Source organism: Podarcis filfolensis, assembly GCF_964270895.1.
Source record: "Podarcis filfolensis genome assembly, chromosome: 17".
Taxonomy (NCBI): Eukaryota; Metazoa; Chordata; class Lepidosauria; order Squamata; family Lacertidae; genus Podarcis; species Podarcis filfolensis.
The window spans coordinates 29962252-29986492 of NC_139621.1; the positions used below are offsets into that span (position 1 = coordinate 29962252).

The 24241-nt window shown below is 42.2% G+C and overlaps 1 protein-coding gene across 13 annotated transcripts in view; it reads left to right on the forward strand.

Moving 5' to 3' along the window:
- NRG1 (neuregulin 1) overlaps positions 1–24241 on the forward strand; it is a 503801-nt gene that overhangs the window by 236045 nt on the left and 243515 nt on the right. For 2 of the 13 annotated variants that reach the window (XM_083593304.1, XM_083593305.1), the window contains one exon: positions 21856–21917. The exons of the other annotated variants lie outside the window; for them this stretch is intronic. In XM_083593304.1, coding sequence (XP_083449430.1) covers positions 21884–21917 — 34 coding nt within the window. In that variant the 5' untranslated portion in view covers positions 21856–21883. The remainder of the gene's footprint in view (positions 1–21855; positions 21918–24241) is intronic. 13 annotated transcript variants of the gene reach the window in all.

A 24241-nucleotide genomic window follows, 5' to 3' on the forward strand; every position in this document is an offset into this window, starting at 1 on the left:
TTTCAAACTGCTAGGTTGGCAGGAGCTGGGACAGGGCAACAGGAGCTCACTCTGTTGTGAGGATTCAAACCACCAACCTTCTGATCGGCAAGCCCAAGAGGCTCAGTGGTTTTGACCACAGCGCCACCCTCGTCCTTTACCTTCTACTTACGTTTTGTCGTACTACAGCAAGTCTTTCCCAGTGTTCTGAGTTATAGTACTATGGGCATGTAAAACAAGCCCTTTAACTTTTCTGGGCTATTTTGCTTGTGACCTTGAAGCATGCCATGGGCTATGTGGAGCCTGATCTTTAAACTTTCTGCAAGTTTAAAGTGAAGCAAGAATGAACTTTGCCAAGGGAGGTTTCTTTTTCTTAGTTGAGCTTGGGGAGGTGAAATCTGCTTCTGGCCTTTATAATTAGGGAGGTTCCCCTGTTGCCGCAATGATTCATTAATTTGCTGTCAAAAGTATCCATGAGTGTATGCCCACCTTATGGCCCTTCACTCTCTGTTCCATGGATGGGGTAGCTCCACACAGAGCTATTCTGTTACTTGAAGTAAATAGCAAAACCCACATGTTCAGGGGCTGCATGCGTACATAGAAGCACATACAGAGCCCTAGAGTGCCGAAACTTCGTGCTTGATGCTCTAATGCAGGGGTAGGCAAACTAAGGCCCAGGGGCCAGATCCGGCCCAATCGCCTTCTAAATCCGGCCTGCGGACGGTCCTGGAATCAGCGTGTTTTTACATGAGTAGAATGTGCCCTTTTATTTAAAATGCATCTCTAGGTTATTTGTGGGGCATAGGAATTCACTCATTTTCCCCCCAAAATATAGCCCGGTCCCCCTTAAATTCTGAGGGACAGTGGACCAGCCCCCTGCTGAAAAAGTTTGCTGATCCCTGCAGTCTAATCATTACTAATTCTGCACTTAGGTGGGCTTCCTCTTCGTTTTGTGCAGAAAGCAGGGGAGACACATAGCTGCAGTAGGCTTTGTTATTTCAGGTGCAGTGGAATCATTCTTTCCCCAGACCATCTCCATCCAAGTGAGGGTATATAGCACCCCCCCAAAAAAAAAAAACACATTGCAAACAAATGCAATACTTCCTGCTACAATAGAAATTACATTCATAGTAATTAAAACTCCATTTAATTAAAAACTCACATTACTTCCAGTAATGGGGATTTCAAAACTATCAGAGATGAACTCTGGGACAGATCAAACCTCTATATAGCACTAGCCAAATAGGCATGAGAGAATTATGGATGTAGTGGGAATTTGCAGAAGCCTGGCTTGGGTTTGGACCCCATGGTTTAGAAATGGCAGCTGAGCCTTCTAATCCCCCCCCTTTTCCCCTCCTTCCTGCTCAGATCAAAATCTAGAGAGTCAGGAGAGGAAGTCTTATTCCTCTCTGATGCCCTCCAGCTCCCCACAAAGCCATCCTTGAAGCCCTCAGCCCCCAGGATATTCCCTCTTACCTTGGGTGGATCTAGATACAGGAAGAAGAAAAAACTCTACAAATAAGTCAGAAATTAGATCACTATAACAAAAGAAAAAAAATCTCTATGGAAAATCATGTTTTGAAATTTCCTGCTCTCTGGCGCCATCTGGTTTTGCATGTTTAATAGTGCATTCAAATCGCTGCTTCTTTACTAATGTAGCAGAGTCCCTCATTTGGCAGGAGCAGTGGTGGTGGCAAAATAGGTCAAATTTGGAAAATATTGTATGCTGTGTAGAGCCTTCAATCTACATGCACATCTGCATTTTATGATCTTGATGGTTCAGGCAGCGGCTCTGCTTTTTACATATACAGTTTTCTTTTCCTGACGGTGTTTGTATGGTTTGGCTAGTACAATAAAGCTTATTTTGATTAGAAGATGCAAAATGGATACCTCTTTCCCCCTTTTCCTTCCTGGACCTCTCCTTCCTCGCTTTCCATTGGCCCATACTAAGTGACACTATATCTCTGGCCTAATCTCCTGCTTCTCATCCCTGGTTATGTCTGCTCCTCCCCCAAGGCTTTCCTTCTGTCTTTACCTGCCTCCTCATCCCTCAGAGCCACTTTTCAGCTGCCTCCCAGCCTCTCAGAGTGCCATCGCTGCTTCATAACGGGAATAAGAACTATGGTGATGTCAGTCAAGGGAGGTGGACAAAGAATGGGCATGAACTGCCACCTGCCTGCTACTCTGGGGACAATTACCATACACACACACCCCAACATTTTTGGAGGGTAATTTGGGTAGCAGCACAAGCCAGGTGCAACTCTGGAAGTCTGGGCTGGTTTTCCACACACCGCGCCGGGCCTGCGCCTCATTGGGAGAAGCGGCGTGGCCTGGTGTGGCGTGCCCAAGCAGCTTTGGGAAAGTTGCTCCAGCCTGTTGCTGACTGGACCCGCTTCCAGCACCTCCAGCGCCACAGACGAACTTCTGGTAAGTTTTTCTTCCTTTTTCTGGTCCTGTTTGTGGACTCACACCACAGCAGAACTAAAAAAAACACCCGTCTTTTGCTCCCTTGCTCTGGCGCAACCAGCGCAGGGGAGCAAAATAGGGATTGGGAGGAGAAGTAGGGGCATCTTCTGCCAATTCGGGATGTCCTGAATAATTCGGGACTATTGAGGGGTCTGAATTACTACTCACATGGTATTGCACTTCTGAATATGCCCTGGGCTAAGTAAGGAGTACGTGTGAATGCACACTGGTGTACTAATACGTAAAGTTATGCAACAGGATTCCGCTTAGTCATTTTGCTGATTAATTGTTTCTGCCCCTGGAGAGAAATGCTAGCTTTATACGTACATATTTTTGGCCAAAAAAGAAGGCTGTTGTTCTGCCATTTTTTTATATCTGCCTGCCAGAACAAATAAATATGACAAAGGAAGAAAATTATAGAGCTACGTCAGAACTAAAATAAGAGGAATGAAACAAGAACCGTTCTAGGCCCCAATACAGCAATACACTTGCTGGATCGTGGCCTAGATGTGTTTTGGCAGAAAGGGCAGCATAATTCTTGATTAAATTACTTAAGTGCTATTGTCAGGCAAAGCTCAGGCTGAGTTGAAAAGCAACTTCCCTCCTCCTTTGTAGTGTAGACATTTTGTTAACAATGTGGTGTTTGGCCTTGCTAAACTGCATAGAAGCCAGATATAAAGGATTCAAATACCAGTATAGGAAGCAGAGTAATTCATTTGGTATTTAAGTAGGTGAAAGCCTGCACATTTATTTCAACCAGAAAGTTAAGAGGAATAGTAGTAGTAGCTTGTACTGTACATTGGAGCTCAGTCAGGTTGAAGGTGAGCGAGAAGGGCAGACAGGAAGAAAATATACCTTGAGTTTTGAAGCACAAGAAGAAGAAAGCACCCAATCAGCAACAATCAGTGAAGGAGAAATCAATAATGCGTGCAAAATTGGATTTATTAAGTGGACAGGAAACCCTAAGATAAAACTGTATATATTCTAAAGCATATATAAAATAGTATTGAAATCTGATATAAGAAAAGGGACGCAGGTGGCGCTGTGGGTTAAACCACAGAGCCTAGGACTTGCCGATCATAAGGTCGGTGGTTCGAATCCCCGTGACAGGGTGAGCTCCCATTGCTCAGTCCCTGCTCCTGCCAACCTAGAAGTTCGAAAACACGTCAAAGTGCAAGTAAATAGGTACCGCTCCGGTGGGAAGGTAAACAGCGTTTCTGTGCGCTGCTCTGGTTCGCCAGAAGCGGCTTAGTCATGCTGGACACATGACCCGGAAGCTGTATGTAGGCTCCCTCGGCCAATGAAGCAAGATGAGCGCCGCAACCCCAGAGTCGGTCACGACTAGACCTAATGGTCAGGGGTCCCTTTACCTTTATCTTTTTGATATAAGAAAGTGTTTGTGTTTTTCTCCTTTTGTGTTCCACTTTTTCTCCAAGGACCTCAAGACAAATGTGCTGAAATCTAGTTTATGGAGGGCTGTAGCCTCTCCTTCTAGGAGTGCAGCTCAATGCTGCAGCCATAAGAACATCAGTCCTTTTAGTCCAGTAACCTGTTCTTACTAAGACCAGGCAGATGTCTATGAGAAGCCCATAGTCAGGACCCAAGTGCAACAATACTCTCCCTACACATGTGGGAGAGTGCTGTTTAGGATGTTTAATCTTAATTATGCTAACTAGAAATCATCTAATTGAACTCAGTAGGATTTCCCATAAGTAAACATGCTTAAGCTGTGCTTCACATCTTGATAGGAAAGTTTGGGTAGGGACGATTTTGCTTCAATTAATTATAGGACTACAAAACGGGTCCCCTCTAGCTGTTATGAGTCTGTGGCTCTATCATCATGCACAATTATGAAGATAATTATCAAAAATGAATAATTCACTTGGGTGTCTCAGCTGCGGTACTTGGGAGAAAGCAAATAAACATTTAAGTATGAAGCATTCCTGTTCACCGTTCCTGTCAGTCAGCCTTGCCCTTCCCCAGAATATGCCAATTCATTTCTCCTCCCTTTCCCCCACCCAACAGTAAGTCAGCATTCTGTCATTTGGCTATTTTTAGGGTGTCTCCCACTTAGGGTTTCCCCCCCCCTAAATATTTCTGTACTTCTTCAAACATTGGGGTTTGCTTAATGATGCCACCATCTTGTGCAAGCGTGGCACTATTTTGGCTACATGGTCAGTGCCATAGCTGTCAACTTTTCCCTTTTCTTGCGAGGAATCCTATTCAGAATAAGGGAATTTCCCTTAAAAAATGGGAAACGTTGACAGCTGTGGTCAGTGCCCACCACTGAACTCTCTTTTAAGTCACCATTTAGACAAGTGGAAGGATTACTTTAACTAAGTAAGGATTAGCTTAGCTGAGCCATCCTTTTGTTGGAGTCCCTAAGCCTAGCCATGGTGATGCAACCATGGATCGCAGTAAAAGCTCTGGAAGACTGGCTTCATTGCTTCCATTCTGTCCCCAGCTCATTGGAACCAAGTACCAATTGTGTTTCCCTTTACATATCACTTTCCGTTCTTCTCTCTACCTTCAATATTTTCCAAGTCTTGCACATCCCTGACTCTCACTAGGTGGCAAAACCTACTCCTCTGAATGTAAACTCCTTTCCTGGTTCTTTTGCATTCCCCATAGCAAAGCTGCGTCTCTAGACTCTACATTGCAATTCGATATTAGGAGGACTCTCCGCCTAGGCAACACATAGGTGCATTGGCCTATGCAATGTATTTAATAGCTCTTTCTATTCTGTATGTTTCTGTAGTGGGGTTTCAAGTCATAAAGCATTTTGTTGTTTCTAAATAATTCTATATTTAACTTTAATCCTTTATTCTTTTAGAAACAAATATTGCAACTGCAACAATGGCGTAGTTTTCGCTGGCTCTCCAAAGCAAGCAAGCAAGCAAGCACACCAATACTGGTCAGTGCTAAATCTCCCCCCCCTCCCAACAATAATTAAGATAATCAAAGCCATCACAGTTCCATCTGTGTGCAAGCAATTATCTCCAGTAAAGATCCAAAGAACAGTAGTGCTAATTCTAAGTTTAAAGTTGCTTTTGCGTGAATGGACATGTAGGATACATATGTGTACACCGACACACTTAACAGATCTGGCAACAATTTCAAAAAGCAGTAAGTAGAACATTCAGAAATGATAAGAGTTGCCAGCTGGACAGGAAGAAAGACTAGGATGGGCATAGACATTTTCATGGACTATTTTCTAGGAAACATGTTGATATTAGGGGCATAGACTACAGGGAAATTTAAAAAGCTGGTACAGTATTTCTAAGATATTGAGTGAAATTGTTAGGCACTTTTGAAATACACTCTAGGTTGGATTCCAAAATACTACACCAGAAGCACATATTCCTTTTCCTTTCCTTTTCTGATTTCAAAATGAAATCCTTCTAGTTTCAATGCAGCTTTGCTGCCTGAGTGTCACTGGAACTGTATAGTAACCTTTCTATGACAATCCGGGAGAGGTTGATGTTGTTATTTCTCATGTTCTTTTCTGTGAAATAGGACTAAAAGTATCCTACCTGACAAAGAGTCAAGCAAATCCAATCCAAAATAAGTTAATTGTGTTTAAGTTGCCACTGAGATTAATTTGTTGACGATTTATTGTGACTAACATACCATTATTGATTTTAATGGGGCACATGTGTATTAGCTTCTGGTATTAGCAAGTCCATGCGTCATTAATTTTGTTTTCATGTTCCTAATCATAGTTCTTCCCCCAACTTCACAACCCTTAAATCTATCTGACTCGAAGTTAGCAACAGTGATGTTTTGATATGGGTAATCTTTGTGAAATGCAGCACTTAACTTCATCAAAAACTGTTCCACTTCATCAGCTTTTCTTGGGCAGTTCTGGAACACTCGGAATTGGATGGTGAGATCTCCATTTTGTAATCACTCTGAGATTTTCAGGGTCATTGGCACCACCTTTGCTTCTAAACCATGACAGCTACTGTCACAGCACCAGTCCCTTTTATTTCAGTAACCAAGCACTTTAACAACAGAAACGTTTTTGATGAGTGTTACGTTAGTAAGCTTTCAGAACTGTGGATAAATTTCATACAGGGTTTTGCTTCTGAATTGCCTATTCTCTCCCCTTGTCCCCCATCAATAAACCCTATCTCTCGGGCCCATTTCAATTTAACAATACAGTTGGCAAACCCATTTTCCATTGACCAGTAGACAAACAAGTCAGAGTCATCCAAAGTAGCCAGGTCCCCACAATAAAAGATTTGAGGGGGCTGGGCTCCCCAAAGTTGATGAGCATTCCCATTCAAATGGTGTGTGTGCACTGCATCATGTGATTGATTATGCCAGGCAGGGCTTACCTGGGTCAATATTTTATTCAAGTTGGCAACCCTGGTGGTTATCTGTTGTTGCTGTTATAAAGCACCAGCAATATCCACTGTATAGCATGTACAGTAAGCAAAAAGGAAAGAGGGAATGAAAGAAGTCCCTGCCACAAGGAGCTTACAATTGGAAGTTTAAAAAATGAGGAGAAAACAAAAGGTACATTTTATTTTATATATCAGTGATGATGATGATGATGATGATGTGAAGCACCCCAAGATCTTCGGATGAAGGGCGGTATACAAATTGGATGATTAATAATAATAATAATAATAATAATAATTTATTTTGGTGGTTTACAATTCCTGGCTAGAGTGAGGAACTATCCCACCTCTCACTCTTTCTGTGATAGCAACTGTAGTACGGTAGCAAGACTTTCCTGGCAGGTAATTGGACTACTGTGTTGTTCATTTTAAACTGACTCATTTTTTCACAGAAGTACTGCCCCCCCCCGCTATCTCCTTTATCACTGTTTTTTATTTTGTAATTGTTTTGACTTCTTGTTGAGATTGTCTGCTGCCGTAATTGCAAATGGTAACAATTACGGAAACAACTGTAAACAATTGTTTCCCAAACTTGTGTCTCCAGCTGTTTTTTGTTGTTTTTTTACTACAGCTCCCATCATCCCCAGCTGGCAGGGCCAGTGGCCAGGGATGATGGGAATTGTAGTCCGGAAACATCTGGAGACCCAAGTTTCAGAAACCCTGCTCTAGGCAGGGCCACAGTGAAGACTCTTCTCCCTACACCAAATCCCTACCTTCCAGTTCATTTAATCAGCAGAATCAAGTGGTGAGCATCCCTGTTCAGACTCGGGGTATACAGTGGTACCTCGGGTTACAGATGCTTCAGGTTACAGACGGTTCAGGTTACAGACTCTGCTAACCCGGAAGTAGTACCTCAGGTTAACTTTACCTCAGGATGAGAACAGAAATTGTGCTCTGGCGGTGTGGCAGCAGTAGGAGGCCCCATTAGCTAAAGTGGTACCTCAGGTTAAGAACAGTTTCAGGTTAAGAACGGACCTCCAGAATGAATTAAGTTCTTAACCCGAGGTACCACTGTATAGTGGGTTGCCGAGGTGGGGAAGGGGAGAAGAAACACTCCCGAAAAAGACAAAAAAAAAATGTTTCCCTCCAGTAGCACCTTAAAGACCAACTAAGTTAGTTCTTGGTATGAGCTTTCATGTGCATGCACACTTCTTCAGGTATCTGAAGAAGTGTGCATGCACACGAAAGCTCACACCAAGAACTAACTTAGTTGGTCTTTAAGGTGCTACTGGAGGGAAAAAAATTTTTTTTGTTTTGAGGTATCTGAAGAAGTGTGCATGCACACGAAAGCTCATACCAAGAACTAACTTAGTTGGTCTTTAAGGTGCTACTGGAGGGAAAAATTTTTTTTTGTTTTGACTATGGCAGACCAACACGGCTACCTATCTGTCCCGAAAAAGAGCGTGTGAAAAAGAGAAGGTTCCAGAAAGCAATGATAGGCTGAAAGTGGAAACCTAGTTCTGGAGCGAGAAAAGAAACTGAAGAAAGGATTACAAAGAGAAAATGAAAGGCAGAGAGAAGAAGGCTTTAAGTATCCCTTCCAGCTGGCTGTTTCCATGCGCGTCCCACCCTTTTGCGCACTGGAGGCATTTGCAATTCCGTTCGCCACCAAACAACTCGTTCTGCCCACAGGCAAGAGCTGGGACTCCAAACAGTGAGCCAGCTGTATGTTTATATGTGCCCACGTAAGACTACCTATAGAAGCATTCAGCTTGCTTGCCTTTTGGCACACCAACCCTCTCCTGTACGTGATCCTCAGACTCGAGATGTTAATAGCATGCCTGGCGGCCCAGCCCAGCCAGGTGCTGGTGAAAGTGCCACTCCTTTTGTGTCAATCAGCAAAGTACAGTTATGTAAGATCAGGAGTGGAGCAAATGCTTCTCTGAGTATGTGCTGCCTCAGGCGGGTGATTTGCATGTGCCATTTGTGTGTTGAGACAGAGAGATCAATTGCAGCCACATCCCTTGGCATGCACATGCACATCCAAGAATAATATATGGCTATTAGAATGATGTGCGCACACACTCCACAAATGATCATATAGATGCAATCATGAGACTTAAATGAAGAGCCAAGACAAATTGCAACCTGGCACTGACAACCTGCACTTTGTCCAGGACTTCATCATAATTCTCTGTACAATCCAGTATGTCTAAATTCAGGAGAGAAATGAAAGAAAAGCATTGTTTGTCTTTGTCCTCCTAAAGCATAACAAGGAGAGCACTGCAGCTTTATGCTGTAACATTCCAAAGGGTGCAGGTGAGATCCTGAATATAGTCCCCCCCCAACATCTGCCATGTTTCAATTCCCTCTCTAGACCCTTCGGGAACTACAAATCAATTTTACAAAACCTCAAAACCCAATTGCCAATATTATTCATTACTGTGAAAATAGTCTACATTATATTAAGATGAAAGATGAAGTTGAGGTAATTTTTTTTGTGTGGAATACAGTGGTACCTCTGGTTACGTACTTAATGCGTTCCGGAGGTCTGTTCTTAACCTGAAGCACCACTTTAGCTAATGGGGCCGCCTCCGTACGATTTCTGTTCTCATCCTAAAGCAAAGTTCTTAACCTGAGGTATTATTTCTGGGTTAGCGGAGTCTGTAACCTGAAGCGTATGTAACCCGAGGTACCACTGTAGTTCCTCCTCCCCACAAAAGCCCCCCTCCCCATTTTAAAAAATCACATCTTGCTGCAGAATCACAGTCCATTCCCCACTTATCAAGGCACATGCCAAGAGAGTGGGAGGACCATAATGTTTATGATTCCCTCCATTAGAGCCTTCCTCCCTTTTGGACAGAGAGGGCAAAGATCACATTCTGCATACTGCTGTCCATTGCCTTCTTTTCAAGTGACATGCGCTCGAAAGGAGACGATCTGAAACACTGCAGGCAGTGTGTGATCGAGTCTCTTGACAAATAGTCTACTGAAGAGGAAAGATCACATCGCATATCACAGAATGGGCTGTGGACACTTGAAAGGGGGCAGTCCACAGCACTATACAAGATATGATCCTCCAACTCTGGCATGTGCTTCAACAAGAGGTGCATGGATTATGAGTTTGCAGAGGTGATTCTCTCTCGCCCTACCCCACTCCATAATACTGCTCTTTCAGATAAAGCGTGTTCTCCTTCATGATGAGCACGTGTTGCAGTGGGGTCTAACAGGACACCCCCTCTTGGTTACTGGGCGGGACCATTTGGATGGCCATGACTGTGATTGAGCCAATTTGGGTTGTTGGGGAGATTTTGATGTTACCGTTTAGAAGGTTGGCCCTAAGGTTATATATTCTTGGCACACAGTTTTTTCAGTCTCTTTTGCTGCGTGCATCGGATCGCCCACCCTCCTTAATTTAGGGCTCTTTAGGGGTCATCTGCTTTTGGGGCAGGGGCCTGGTAGGAATTTTGTCCATTTGATTGGCTGGTGCCATTTGGTTTTTGCCTACTGCGTGTCAAATTGTCACAACTTGTAAGGTCGCGGTTAGGCATTGGTTAAAATTTGGTTGGTGGAGCGGTAAGGCTCTCCAATGCTGCTGCAGCTAGGGAATTCCGTTAAAGGAATCCAGGGGTTTGCCATACTTTCGTTCGTATCCCTGGTAAGGAGCTAGGGCTGTGCAAGCCCCTGGGAGCATGAGGGGAGGGGTGATGGTACGGTGCCCAGCCCCATTCTCTCCCCAGTATTGTTTTCCCTTACTGGCTTTCACTGGAATCTGGAAGTCAGTTCTGTCCCGGAGCGGGGACAGATAGTCGTAACCAATGCCTAAGCAATCACTCACATTATGTATTTTAATAAAGTTGTGGCCAAAATTATGCCAAAAACGTTAAACAAAAAGTTCTGTGTGAATTGCATTTTATTTAGGGAGGTGGCTTGGGGACCTCGACACGCAAGTTTATGCCCCCTGAAATGTCACCTTTTTGCTGTTTCTTTTCTGTTCTGACATTTTCTATAGAGAGTTTGTTAACTTCCTATTCTTCTTCATAGAATTCATAGAACTGTAGAGTTGGAAGGGACCCTGAGGGTCAATTAGTCCAACCCTCTGCAATGTAAGAATTTCAACTTATCTAGCTTCTCCTTAAAAACATCCAAGGAAGCAGAGTCCACAACCTGCTGAGGGAGATTGTTCCACTGTCGAACAGCTCTTACTGTTAGAAAGTTCTTCCTGATGTTTAGTCTTTCTTGTAACTTGAAGCCATTGGGCCGAGTCCTACCCTCAAGAGCAGGAGAAAACAAGCTTGCTCCATCCTCCATGTGACAACCCTTTAGATATTTGAAGATGGCTATTATATCTCCTCTCAGTCTCCTCTTGTCCAGGCTAAACATACCCAACTCCCTCTTTGCTTGACGTACATCTCTCAGGATGGCATCTGTGTTTTCAACAACTTCTGGCTAACCCTTTGTTATTCCCTGTGAGTCTATCTTGCATTGCCAGATGTGGGAAAGCCTGGAGCACCTCCTTTGTCATTACAGTGGAATGTATTTTAACTTTGCCTCATCTTTTATCACTCAGTATAAAAAGCATTGAGATCCTCCCTTTTGGATCCCTGATGGCCTGATGCCGTAAGTTGAGACAGTAGCTTATAGGACTGAGCAATAGAAACCTAGCAATACATGCCACAAAGTTGGTGACCTACCCACACTGCTGGGGCCAAGACCACTGATTTGATGAAGGAGCAGTAGTGAAGGTATGTGGGGGATTTGAATGGACAGAAACAACTTCTGATATCTTTGTACGGTGTCCAGTGACCCTTTATACTGTACAAGACTCATAGAGGGCAGTAAAAGTTATCCTAGCCCATACTCTATAGTAAGGGAAGCAGGGCATGTTGCTCAAAAGTAAATCAAATGAATGAACCTTTAAAGCCCTATACGGCCTAGGACCCTCGTACCTATGGGACTGCCTCTCCTGGTATGCCCCACAGAGGACCTTACAGTCTGCAAATAACAACACCCTGAAGATTCTGGGCCCCAGGGAGATTAGACTGGCCTTGACCAGAGCCAGGGCCTTTTCGGCCATGGCCCCAGCCTGGTGAAACGCTCGCTCACAAGAGACCAGGGCCCTGTGAGAACTGACATCCTTCTGCAGGGCCTGCAAAACGAAGCTGTTCCTCCAGGCCTTTGGTCAGGGTTCAGTCTGACTCATTTTCTCTTTGTATAAGAACAAGCATCAAGGAGGTTTCCCAGTCCGCTCACAGGTTCTTATAATGTCAGTGGAAACAGTTGGTCCTGGCGAATATTAACCGCTTTCAATTTTAACCTGAGGATTGCCATTTGTCCAGTTTTAACTTTAATTTTAATTTATTTGAATTAATTTTGGGATGCATTTTAATTGACTGATTGCTTGTGTTTATGTATATTGTATTATTTATATGATGTTAGCCACTCTGAGCCCGGCTGCAGCCGAGGAGGGTGGGGTACAAATAAATTATTATTATTATTATTATTATTATTATTATTATTATTAATTATTGGATTTAATGTATTCCTATACACCTTCGCATCACAGACAGCCACAGTTACATTTGCTGCTCTGGGCTGTTTTGGAGGATTGTGCAGGATATAAATTTTATAAATAAATGTATAAGAACAATTTCACTCGGTGCAGCAATTGGTGAAACTGATCCCCATCAGTGGGGCAAGCCCAGTGTGGGGCATAAAACTTACCTTTAAGGCTGTGGATTACATATATGTGTGGGGAAACGCACTACCGCTGTCACAGCAAGATCAAACGCAGGGGAAGCTTCCAGTTCTCCTCACACAGTGACACAAAGCCACGTGGTAAAGTGATTTTGGGGGGAGGGACGTGGTGGCACTAATACACCTCCTTTGCTACAGACCCTCCTGTGTGTGAAGATCTTTCTGATTCGGAATTTTATTTTGAAATATAGTTTAAATTACAAAGTTCGGGAAGGCCCAGGAGAGGACATTATTTGTGGCAGCCCTTAAGTTGTGGAATTCCCTCCTCCACAGAGGTGTGTTTGGCACCTTCACTGTACAGTTTCTCCTTTTATGCTGAAGATGCACCTCTTTACCCTGGTCTTAAAATAAAAAATAAAAACTTACCATGCTGTATTTTAAATTGTTGTTACCTGCTCTGTCATTTTAGGATGAATGACGGCTAATAAATCAAATTAACAACAGAATTTACTATTATTTCTCCTCGTGCTGTTAAGTTGGTCTCAAAACTTCCATCAAAACGTCTAGTCGAATGGATTATATTTCTTGGTGGATATTAGTTGCTCCTAGCCAAGATGGCTGTGTTCCACCTCCATTGTTGGAGGAAGTAAAACTTTGAATAAAGGTAAAGGGACCCCTGACCATTAGGTCCAGTCATGACCAACTCTGGGGTTGCGGCGCTCATCTCGCTTTATTGGCCGAGGTAGCCAGCGTACAGCTTCCTGGTCATGTGGCCAGCATGACTAAGCTGCTTCTGGCGAACCAGAGCAGCGCACAGAAACGCCGTTTACCTTCCCGCCGGAGTGGTACCTATTTATCTACTTGCACTTTGACGTGCTTTCGAACTGCTAGGTTGGCAGGAGCAGGGACCAAGCAACGGGAGCTTACCCCGTCGCGGGGATTTACCATTTACTTTGTGCTCAGGTCCTGCTTGGGGGCTTTGCATGGGCATCTGGTTGGCCACTGTGATAACAGCATGCTGAACGAGATGAGCATTTGGCTTGACCCAGCAAGTTCTGCTTATGTTCTTGGGCTGATGCCTTTTAGCCTATTAAGGCCCTACGTGACCTAGCTTCAGATATGCAGCATTCGTTTGGCATGATTTCTAATACTATTGTGCTCTTTAAGCCAGGCCTGCACCACTGAGCCAAACAGCTCAACAACCAAACACTGTGGTCTGCCAAGTACTTGACAGCCGATGTGCTTTTGAAGCCCCAGGCTGGAAGCAGAAGCAGGATGTTTATTGAGTATCGGTGGGCTACCATACATGGCTGGACTGCATTTGGCCCAGTAGGTCACAGGTTGTACAGGCTTGTCTTAAACAAGTTTCTAACAAGTCAAAGCATATTGATGGACGGAGCTTCCTTGAGGCAACTGTGTGCATGTAAATATTGATAGGGAAGGTTTGTTTATAATTATTACTGAGAACTGAACTGAACTTGTAATGGGTGTATGAGAGAGGGAGAGAGAGAGATCATTGTTTTTTAATGTGTGTGGGGAGGAGAGCTCCTCATTTACATATATTCAGAAACTATGCTTTTAAGAAGTCCAGGGGAGAAATGCCAGCACTGTTCTAGTTTTGTCCAGAAAGGGAGAGGCGTGTTGAACTTCCTGATGGGCTTGCCCACCCTCTCCCTCTTCAATGAACTCATTTAACTTACATTGTCATATGCCAAGATAGGTGGGCCTATTGAGGCTGCTGCCCATTCACCATAGCTCTTGCATGAATCATTCTTCTTATGAATGAATGCTGAAGATGAGAGAGAAAAGGGCACAGAGCTTGTTGGTGGTGCCTTTGATATTTCATGAATGATTTCTGGAAATAACTTCCTATTGTCTTCGCATTTTTCTCCCTCAAGAAAAAGGGACTTTCTGGTATGAGCTATTTCATTCACATTCTTGGTCCATTTACTAGTTGCCAGCATGCATAACATTCCGAGGAAAGGAGGATTACAAAATAAAGTAACAAACTGCTACTGAGACCTTCCAAGGGGTGGATATGAGTGCAGCCAGCCAACAAAGAAAAAGGTTGATTAATCATTTACCTTTTAACCAATCAGTTAAATTTAAATAAAAACCTCAGTGTAGATGCCTTTTTGAGATAGGCAAGTGGTAGGAAAACCTTATTTTTTTAAAAGCTAGTATTTAGATATATTTAAATAGAGCATTTCATCCTAGCAGCAATACTGTTACATAGTACAAGAGAGTGAAAAAATAAAGAAAGTGTGTCCTTAACTTGCAGCCCGTGCAGTTAAAAACCACCCACTCATTTAATTTGGACCCAGGTTAAAGCAATGTTAGTTGCAAACCCTTGTAAACAGAGATTGTTTAAGAAGAAGGTGTTCAGTTTAAAGCTAAAGCGCCTTCATAGGGTTTGAACAGGGGCCTTGAAGTTTCCCATCAGCAGCTAGCACCTGGACAGCTCATCAAGCAGGCACACAGGTCACAGTCTCAGCCTCACACAACAGGACTTCTCTCTGTGCCCCATCCAAATCCCCCAACCCACTGGAGCAGACGTTGAGAGCATGCAGAAGTGAGGAAGGGGAAGTTCCATTGCACAAGTGGAAATCTGTTGCATAAGTGGAACAGCACTGTTAGATGCAACTCATTATCCATAATTTAGCATCTATACAAATGAATTAGTACATGTATATTTTATCAATAGGGACGTGGGTGGCGCTGTGGGTTAAACCACAGAGCCTAGGACTTGCCGATCAGAAGGTTGGCGGTTTGAATCCCCACGACGGGGTGAGCTCCCGTTGCTCAGTCCCTGCTCCTGCCAACCTAGCAGTTCGATAACATGTCAATGTGCAAGTAGATAAATAGGTACCGCTCCAGCGGGAAGGTAAATGGCATTTTCGTGCGCTGCTCTGGTTTAAGTAGCGGCTTAGTCATGCTGGCCACATGACCTGGAAGCTGTATGCCAGCTCCCTTGGCCAATAAAGCGAGATGAGCGCTGCAACCAAAGAGTCGGCCACGACTGGACCTAATGGTCAGGGGTCCATTTACCCTTTACCTTATTTTATCAATAAGTGTGTCCTCTCTCTTTTTTTAATGCCTAATGCCCCCGCATTGACTCACACTTGCATGTGTGAAAGAGTTAACCTAAGCTCAGGTTGCCCATGGGTATGGCGCTTTGCCGGCTCCCTGCAGTCTTTTGCTTTGCTCCTCCTAGTCTCCCCCGCCCTTCTTGCTTCCTGAAACAAGCAAGAAGCCATGTGGATATGGCTCGCTGCTGCAAGAAAAGCCAAGTGAACTAAATTTCTCCAAAAGGGAGATTTTACAGCCTGCATCTTTGCTACCCCAAATATTGTGTGGGCCTTTTTGTAAGGAAACCAAGTACATTTCTTACAAGTCATTTGGAAACTTATTCATCTTCAGTTTACTGCTAACAGAAAAAGACCTGTTTGCTGTAATTTCTGGAAACTCTGTAAACGAAACATTCACTTATTTGCAAAGCTAAATGTCTGCAATTTAGTCTAAGTATTTTTATGGGGAATGTTGACTTAAAGGTGTATGAGGGTAGCTATAAATTGAACCAAGTTTAAGTGTGCTTGTAGCAATCACCATTGTGCTAACTCTGCTTCAAGAGAGTAAGAATCTCTCTTCCAAACCTCTCTCTGCAACACTCTACAACCAGTCTGTGATGTCTGTGTATTGAGCCTGCTCCAATTCATTCTGGCAAGTAGCCAGCTACAGAGTTCTGCACATACGAAGAAACTCCACGATACACAATGGAAAAGAATATATTCTGGGTAAATTGGAGTCCACTGCCTGCTATCCCCTCCTACTTGCACAAGGTTAGGGTATTTTTCTTGCAGAAGGAGTAGCAGAGAGTGATGGCAGTGAGTTGCAGGCCTCAATTTGAGACTTGCTTTTTTGTGTGTGTTCACCTCAAACTGAGGGCTCAAAAGTTTCAAGCACCTCCTCAAGTAATTTTCCCATTACTAAAACTTACATTGCTCTGCCAGAGTCTGTACTCCTTTTTTATTCCCCCCCCCCTCATTTGGGCAATATTTTTATTCTTTAAAGGCAGCGCTTTTGTCTTTTATAACTGACTTGACTCTGCTTGCTTACCATGCTGGCCTCATCTTGATCCTGTTCATGCTTTTCCTAATCTGTGGTGTACATTCTAGCTGGGCATCTACTATTGTGGTTTGAACCTCTAAGCTTCCCAGGGAGATTTGACACTGTTGACTCTCCCTTTCAACCTCCTTTTAATTAATCCTCTTCTCCCGCTCCACCCCCCTTTAAAAAAAAGTTACTTCTTTTGAAATTAAATATGGCTCTTCATTGGCTTCCTGGGCCATTGGCTTCCTTTCACTTAGAAATATGCTGAATTTGATAGCGCCAGTTCAACAATATCTGCATCTCTTGTCAGGTTCTGGGACTAAGTCCAGAGTCACTTCCCCTCTAGTTGGTTCGGTGGCCAAACTTTCAAAGGCACAGGCCTTTGAGGATAGTTTATGTCACCCACTAATGCAATACTTTCTCCTTTGGCTTGCCTCCCTGATCTTTCCCCCCCCCCTATTTGCAACTTGCTCTCAGTGAGAGCCAGTGTGGTGTAGTGGTTAAGAGCGGTGGACTTGTAATCTGGTGAACTGGGTTTGCTTCCCCGCTCCTCCACATGCAGCTGCTGGGTGACCTTGGGCTAGTCACACTTCTTTGAAGTCTCTCAGCCTCACTCACCTCACAGAGTGTTTCTTGTGGGGGAGGAAGGGAAAGGAGTTTGTTAGCCACTTTGAGATGCCTTAGGGTAGTGATAAAACAGGCAGGATGAAACGGTTAAATCTGTTATGATCAAATGGGCACAAGATATTGGTCACAACATTATGTTTGCTGACTGGGAACAGTTGTGGACCACCGGTATGAAATTTACGGCATGTAATGCCTTAAGAGAGAATATTATGAAAATGATATACAGGTGGTACATGACACCAGTCAAGCTTGCAAAAATATATCATTTGCCCGATAATAAATGTTGGAAATGTAAAGAAAATGAAGGTACATTCTTTCACCTTTGGTGGACGTGCCCAAAGACTAAGGCTTTCTGGGAGATGATATATAATGAAATGAAAAAGGTATTTAAATATACCTTCCTGAAGAAACCAGAGGCCTTTCTCCTGGGCATAGTCGGCCAATTGGTGCCAAAGAAGGATAGAACTTTCTTTATGTATGCAACAACAGCAGCAAGAATACTTATTGCAAAGTATTGGAAGACACAAGAGTTACCCACCCTGGAAGAGTGGCAGATGAAGGTGATGGACTATATGGAATTGGCGGAAATGACTGGCAGAATCCGAGACCAGGGAGAAGAGTTGGTGGAAGAAGACTGGAAGAAATTTAAAGACTATCTGCAGAAACACTGTAAAATTAATGAATGTTAAAATGATGTTGGATTGAAAATAAGTGGCATTAGCAACAAAGTTAATAAGAATATGCAAAAATGAATTGATAAAGGATGAAAATATAGAGTTATAATATGTTAAGATATAGAGTTAAGATAAACGAAAGAGGGTAAGGATTTGCTGATTTGATTATTTAAATGGGAATACAAAAAGGGGAGGTGTGAGGAGGCCAAGGAAACAAGCTAATGAGTTTAAAGTTACAAAAAACGGACTTGTTTTTAATTATTTTTTATCTATTTGTTTTTTGTATTTTGTATTTTTATTCTTCTTTTTTCTTTTTTATGTAATTTTGTATGTTCTTTTTTATCTTTTTCTTTCTATATGACTTTTTTCTATTTTGTAAACTTATGTTTTTGTAAAATCTCAATAAATATCTTTAAAAAAAATAGGGTAGTGATAAAACAGGATATCAAATCCAAACTCCTCCTCCTCCTCCTCCTCCTCCTCCTCCTCCTCCTCCTCAACATCAGGAGAATAGTAGTGCATTCCCAGTTGTCTTTTTCAGACCAGTTCTCTTTTTCAGAACATCACAGTTCTGCTGAAGAATTTGTTCTTCTCAATTTATCTGGTTTATTGGACTGTATGCACGCCTTTGACATTTGAAACTCCCTCCAATACACCCTTCCCTATCCTTCTACAGACTTTATATCTACATATAATCATATCCCACTTATTCTGTCCATTCCATCATATTTCTAACACACCCATTACATCTTTGTCTCTTGTTCTGCAGCACATAATACTCACTTTACGCCCAGCTTGCCATTGAGGCTCCTAAGATTAGCATACAAACACTTATACATTGCATTGCCCCCTTAATGTCCTTTGTATGTGTATTTTCCCCGATGACCCTTTGGTCTCTTTATATGAAAAACAGCTGGTGCAAACATATTCTGAGTATTCCGAGAACAGTACAAGGAGTGGGGAGGGAGGATCTATAGACCTGTATGCATCTCTAACAGATGCACAGAGTGGTCTCTGAGGATTTCCCCATACTCTCTGGGTTATCTCTCTTCTGACCTCCTGCATTGACTTCCATTACTTCATTTCCCTAAACAGACTTGTTTCTAATATTTTTACATATTCTTGAAGCAGAAATGATTTATAGGACATATAACAAGAGCTGTTCCATAGCAAATATTCACAATGGGTCCATTCTGCCCGTATAGTGGGTAAAAAATAAACAAACTCCAGTATCATTTATTAGTGCAGTGAGCTATTTGAACAATTTGCAAATACCAGCTTTTTACTGCTTTTGTTCTTTAATTCATTCATTCTTCTGCAATTTGGGAGGTTATTAAATTCAACTAATACTAATTTAGAAAGAGTAAAATAAATCCAAATCAATAAATCCATGTAAAAAGACACTATGAAATGAATTGTGCTTGCTTTATGTGTATGCATATGTGTGCAATTTTACATGGCTACTCAACTACCCTTTGGCTAAAAGAATTTGCTTCCAAGAATAAAACAATGCTTGAAATCATAAAGCACTGTCTGTAACTTATGCCCAGAATTAGGTGACTTATTCAGATTTTATGGCTGAGTTGTCAAATCTTTGTCTTTAAAAGTGACCTTATTCCTCATTTTGTATTAACTTTTCCAGTAGTGCTTCCCCCATAATGAAACACGCCAACTAGATCACAGTTATGTGAAGATTTTATTCCCTGTTTTCTAGTTTGTGGGACAAATACATATCTTTGAAAAGAAGAGTCATGTTTCTGGTAACAAACTCCATTTTTCTAGCTGTCTTTTCCTAAAGCATCAGTTTCTGACTGTATATTTTGTGACAATATTGTTATTATTATTATTATTTAATTTACAGTGAAGAATTGCCATTCCTTTAGGACTGCCAAGAACAGCTTGGAAACATGAACTGTAAGGTCTCAAATGCCCAAAGGCAGATAAAACACTCCAGCTGCTTAAGATCCCTTTGCTCCAAACAAAATAGGTCCCTACACTCTATGCATGTGCCTTGTTTTCCCCACCTGCCATTATCCTATTGCAGCATTTATCCCTTCCCCCACCCCTGTTTTTTTGTCCCTTCTTCTACCTTCTGGCTTTTCTGCTCCTGTGTTGTCTTGATCTCTCCTATCTCCTACCTCCTCCTTGACCAAGAGCAGGTGTGGCATGGTGGATAGAGTGTTCCACTCAGGCTGGGGAGATGTTGGTCCAAATCTCTGCTCAGCCATGAAACTCACTGTGAAGTCATGGCCCACTTGCTGTCTCTTAGCCCAACCAACTCACAGCATCACTGTGTTTCACAGTTTCATAAAGGTGGCGGGTGCCCTGTATTATCTGGAGAAAAGCTGGAGAAAACCATGATAGATGGATGATGGATGATGGATAGATAGATGATAGATGGATACTGTATTTTTTGCTCTATAAGACTCACCTTTTCCCTCCTAAAAAGTAAGAGGAAATGTGTGTGCGTCTTATGAAGCGAATGCAGGCTGCACAGCTATCCGAGAAGCCAGAACAGCAAGAGGGATTGCTGCTTTCATTGCGCAGCGATCCCTCTTGCTGTTCTGGCTTCTGAGATTCAGAATATTTTTTTTCTTGTTTTCCTCCTCCAAAAACTAGGTGCGTCTTGTGGTCTGGTGCGTCTTATAGAGCGAAAAATATGGTAAATAGACCTCCTACTTCTCCTACTTCTCTTAATATCGACCCCATGCTCTGGCCAGTTGAGCAGATTTGTTTAAAGCCAAACAAAAAACAAGAGCAAAACAAATGGCCCTATACTGTGTCACATCCCTGATGTCTCTGAAGCCACAATTACCTGCTCTGAGTGACAGCAGTATGTCAAGGCCATCCCATGTACCTGGCTGGGGACTGACACTCAATCTTTCTGCATGTGCTCCAGGGCTGAAATTACAAGTGGAGCAGAGGGGGCCTGGCCTCCATACCTTTTGCGATGGCGTCAAATTATTGTTCGTGCAAGGCCATAAATCAGCTAAAATCAGGAGAAGTCAAGGATGAGTATTAATTGTAGGTTGCTTTCTTTAAAAAACAACAACAACCAAATGCAGCTGTGAAGGGTGCACTTTAGAGTGAAAAACCAATATGGGGAAGGGATTTTAACCTTTACCGCTCCAGGACTTTCCCCCTAAAAACAAGCAAACAAACCCATGAAGCTCCTCTGCAGAAGAGAAATGTGTGTTTTATTCCGGTGGGGCTGGGGATCAGGTTGAGAAGAGGCAAATTTTCTTTAGGAAAACTATCAAAGGGCTAAGAATCCCTTCTACAACTGGATTGGGCTGGAGTGGCAGGAAGACTAAAGTCCCAGAAGGGGAAATTTCATGCTACTGAGCATCATGTGTAATTTGGTCCTTAGGCAAAGAGGAAATATGAGAAAATCTGGTGAATTGTTTTTTTGGGGGGGGCGAGGGAATATTTGAGCATTCAGTAAAGGAATGAGCAGAGAATTCCATGCACCCACATGCTCTCACTGAATTATCCGAAAACTCCCTCCAGAGTTCAACTTGTCAGATACAGTTTTGTCATGTTCTGGTAGAAAATATTTAATTTTAGCCCAGTCTTGGTGCTATGCTTCCTGGGGTGAACATAATAGGAATTAATATCTTTCAGCTTCTGAACGTGAGAAGAATGGTTCAGTGTTCCTTCTCATCACTGTATAGAATTTTATGTTCTGGAAGAAGTCACCTTTTGCCTGATCATGTGTATTTATCAGTTGAAGGTCCAGGACTGAGAAATAGAGTGTGCCGTATTCAAGTAGTTCATTAACAGAGTTGTGCAAAACTACACAGAGAAATGTACCGGACTTTAATTATAACAAAACAAATGAAATTGTTGTGATTATGAAACATTTTTCATTCTTTACTATGGTGCAATGCTGCCTGAGCACACATTTACCAAGTGTCTCATGTGGGGCTAACTCACTTTTCACCTTCCTTTTCAAGGCATATTGGAACATTGATAAGAAGCAAAATGCACAGTGAAGACAGAAGGAAACACGATTCAAGTAGGTAGCCCTGTTGGTCTGCCTTAGTCAAAATAAATTAAAACAATTCTTTAAAAAGATAGTTAAAAAGACTCTTCTTAAAAACCTAAGAACTGCCTTAAAAAATCAAAAAAGTTATATGATCTAAAAGTCTTTAAAAGAATCCTTCTAAAAGAATTTAAAAATTAAAAAGTAGCATCTTACAGACCAACTGAATTTTAGGTATAAGCTTTCGTGTGCATGCACACTTCTTCAGATACACTGAAACAGAAGTCATCAGACACTTACAGAAGGAAACAAGGTTATTAATAAACTAATAATATTTAGGACTTCCTGTTCCTCTTAGAAATTTGGCTGAAAAGGCATACATTTTTCAACTTTCCAACAAATTGTTTCTCTCTCTCATTATCTCACCATTGCTCTTTTTCTTTGGCTGTATTATAACTATTGAATTCATGACCTGATAGAAATTCAGGCTTCTCTTGCTCATCCTCCATTGTTGTTTTTTTAAGAGGCAACTTTTTAAAAAAATGTTTTAGATTATGCTTTCCCTCTATAATACTTGTTTGCAGATTAATTTACACACTTTTTTTTCCTTTCAGTGTTGACAGTTCTCTTTCTTGAATAATTTCCCTGCTTTCATTTCTTTTAAAACTTCACTTAAACAGTTAACATACAACTATTTTTTTTTGCTGCTGTGTACAGTGTGTAATTACTTAGATGCTTAATAATAATTATCATCATCATTATTACCTTCAAACATTGCTGCAGCCAAGTGATTGGGGCAAAGAACGTCATTCCTAGTGAGAAGCTACAACAGCTGCTCCTACAAGGAAGGAACTGAAACACAGCTTTATTCTTGTGGTCGCTTTCTGGGCATCTGCACCTCCTTGAAATAAATGCCCTATCCCCATGGATTAGGAGCAGACGAAGCTTGATCCGGCTGCATTGAGGCATTCTGTCCTGCTCTGAAATAATTGGGGTCTAAGGCACGGTTTAACTCACCTCTGCTGGGGGCATTTCCAGCCTATGACAGCGCAGAACAAAATCGTTGGCGTCGTGCTATAGTGGAAAACCACATCTCATTGCTCACCGATGAACAGACTAAACAATGGTGAGTGATGCAATGGAGGTGATATCCACAACTAGAAAAGACAATATAGCATTTGGGTATGGTGCAACAAAGCTTGAATCTTCAAAAAAATCAAGATGTGTGCCAGAGAGTAGATGGAAGAACGGGTTACAAACCCCCTTCTACCTGCCAATTCCTCCCTCAGCTAGAACACAAGTCAGCTTGGCAGAGGACTGTGTTTATGTGGGTGTGTTGAAAGGTGTAGGAATGGCCTTGGAGAAGCTGGGCATTGCCAGAGGAAAATCAGTGGCTACAGAATGGGTTAAGCCTTCTCTTCCACTTGCCACTTTCCCCTTGCAATTTATTGGGTGTGGGAACAGTTTCTGCATTGGTGGCTTCAGGTCTCAGCCAACAGTGAAATCCCATTAATCTTTATGGAGTAAATCATTTATTATTCTATATGTTTTTGTAATGTCCGCAGATAAAGAAGACATTTTTATATACTGGACAAAAAAACCCCTAAGGACTAAAACCCAAAATTTATCGTCCCCCTTTGTTATGCTACGCCTTTAAAATGAACAGTGAAATCTCATGGCTCATCAATAATTTTCAAGATTCTCAGTGGTTTTTTGTTTTTGTTTTTAAAGGAACTGCTCTTGGTGTTATTTTGATTACAAAATAAGTTTATGTATTTTTTTTTAATCTTCCTACCTACATATGGGATGAATGAATTCCTGCAGTAGGTGGAAGAATTCAGAAGCAGACTCTGAAACTGCAAATTATTGTGCACTTGTAATCTCTTGTTTGAGCCTGACAGTTTTAAAGTTACCCGTCAGTACTTCCTTCATAAATGTTCATAAAAGTGCTCTTTTTATTGGGTTATGAAATGCGTTTTGAACGTTGGTTTTAACAGTGAATTACTATTTCAAACTGTGTCACAGTGACACAGTTACGGTGTCATTTGGCTGCTGTTTGCTTGTGAATATATCCATGATGCCCCAATCTGCTATGTCAGAGAGATTAAACACATACCAGCTGTTAGAAGAGATCCCTTCGAGATCAGATGTGAACCTGTTGCATAGAGCGTTCCATGGGCACATACCCAGATCAAATTCAGGAAGGCAAAGAAAAATGTTGTTTTTTATATAATAATAATAATAATAAACTTCTTCATTTGGGAGGACATCAGGTCCTACCAGTAGGCAGAGTGAAGCAACTGCTTAACATAACAGACACTAGGCTGTTCCTCCAGATCGCCTTAGCCATTCTCCTC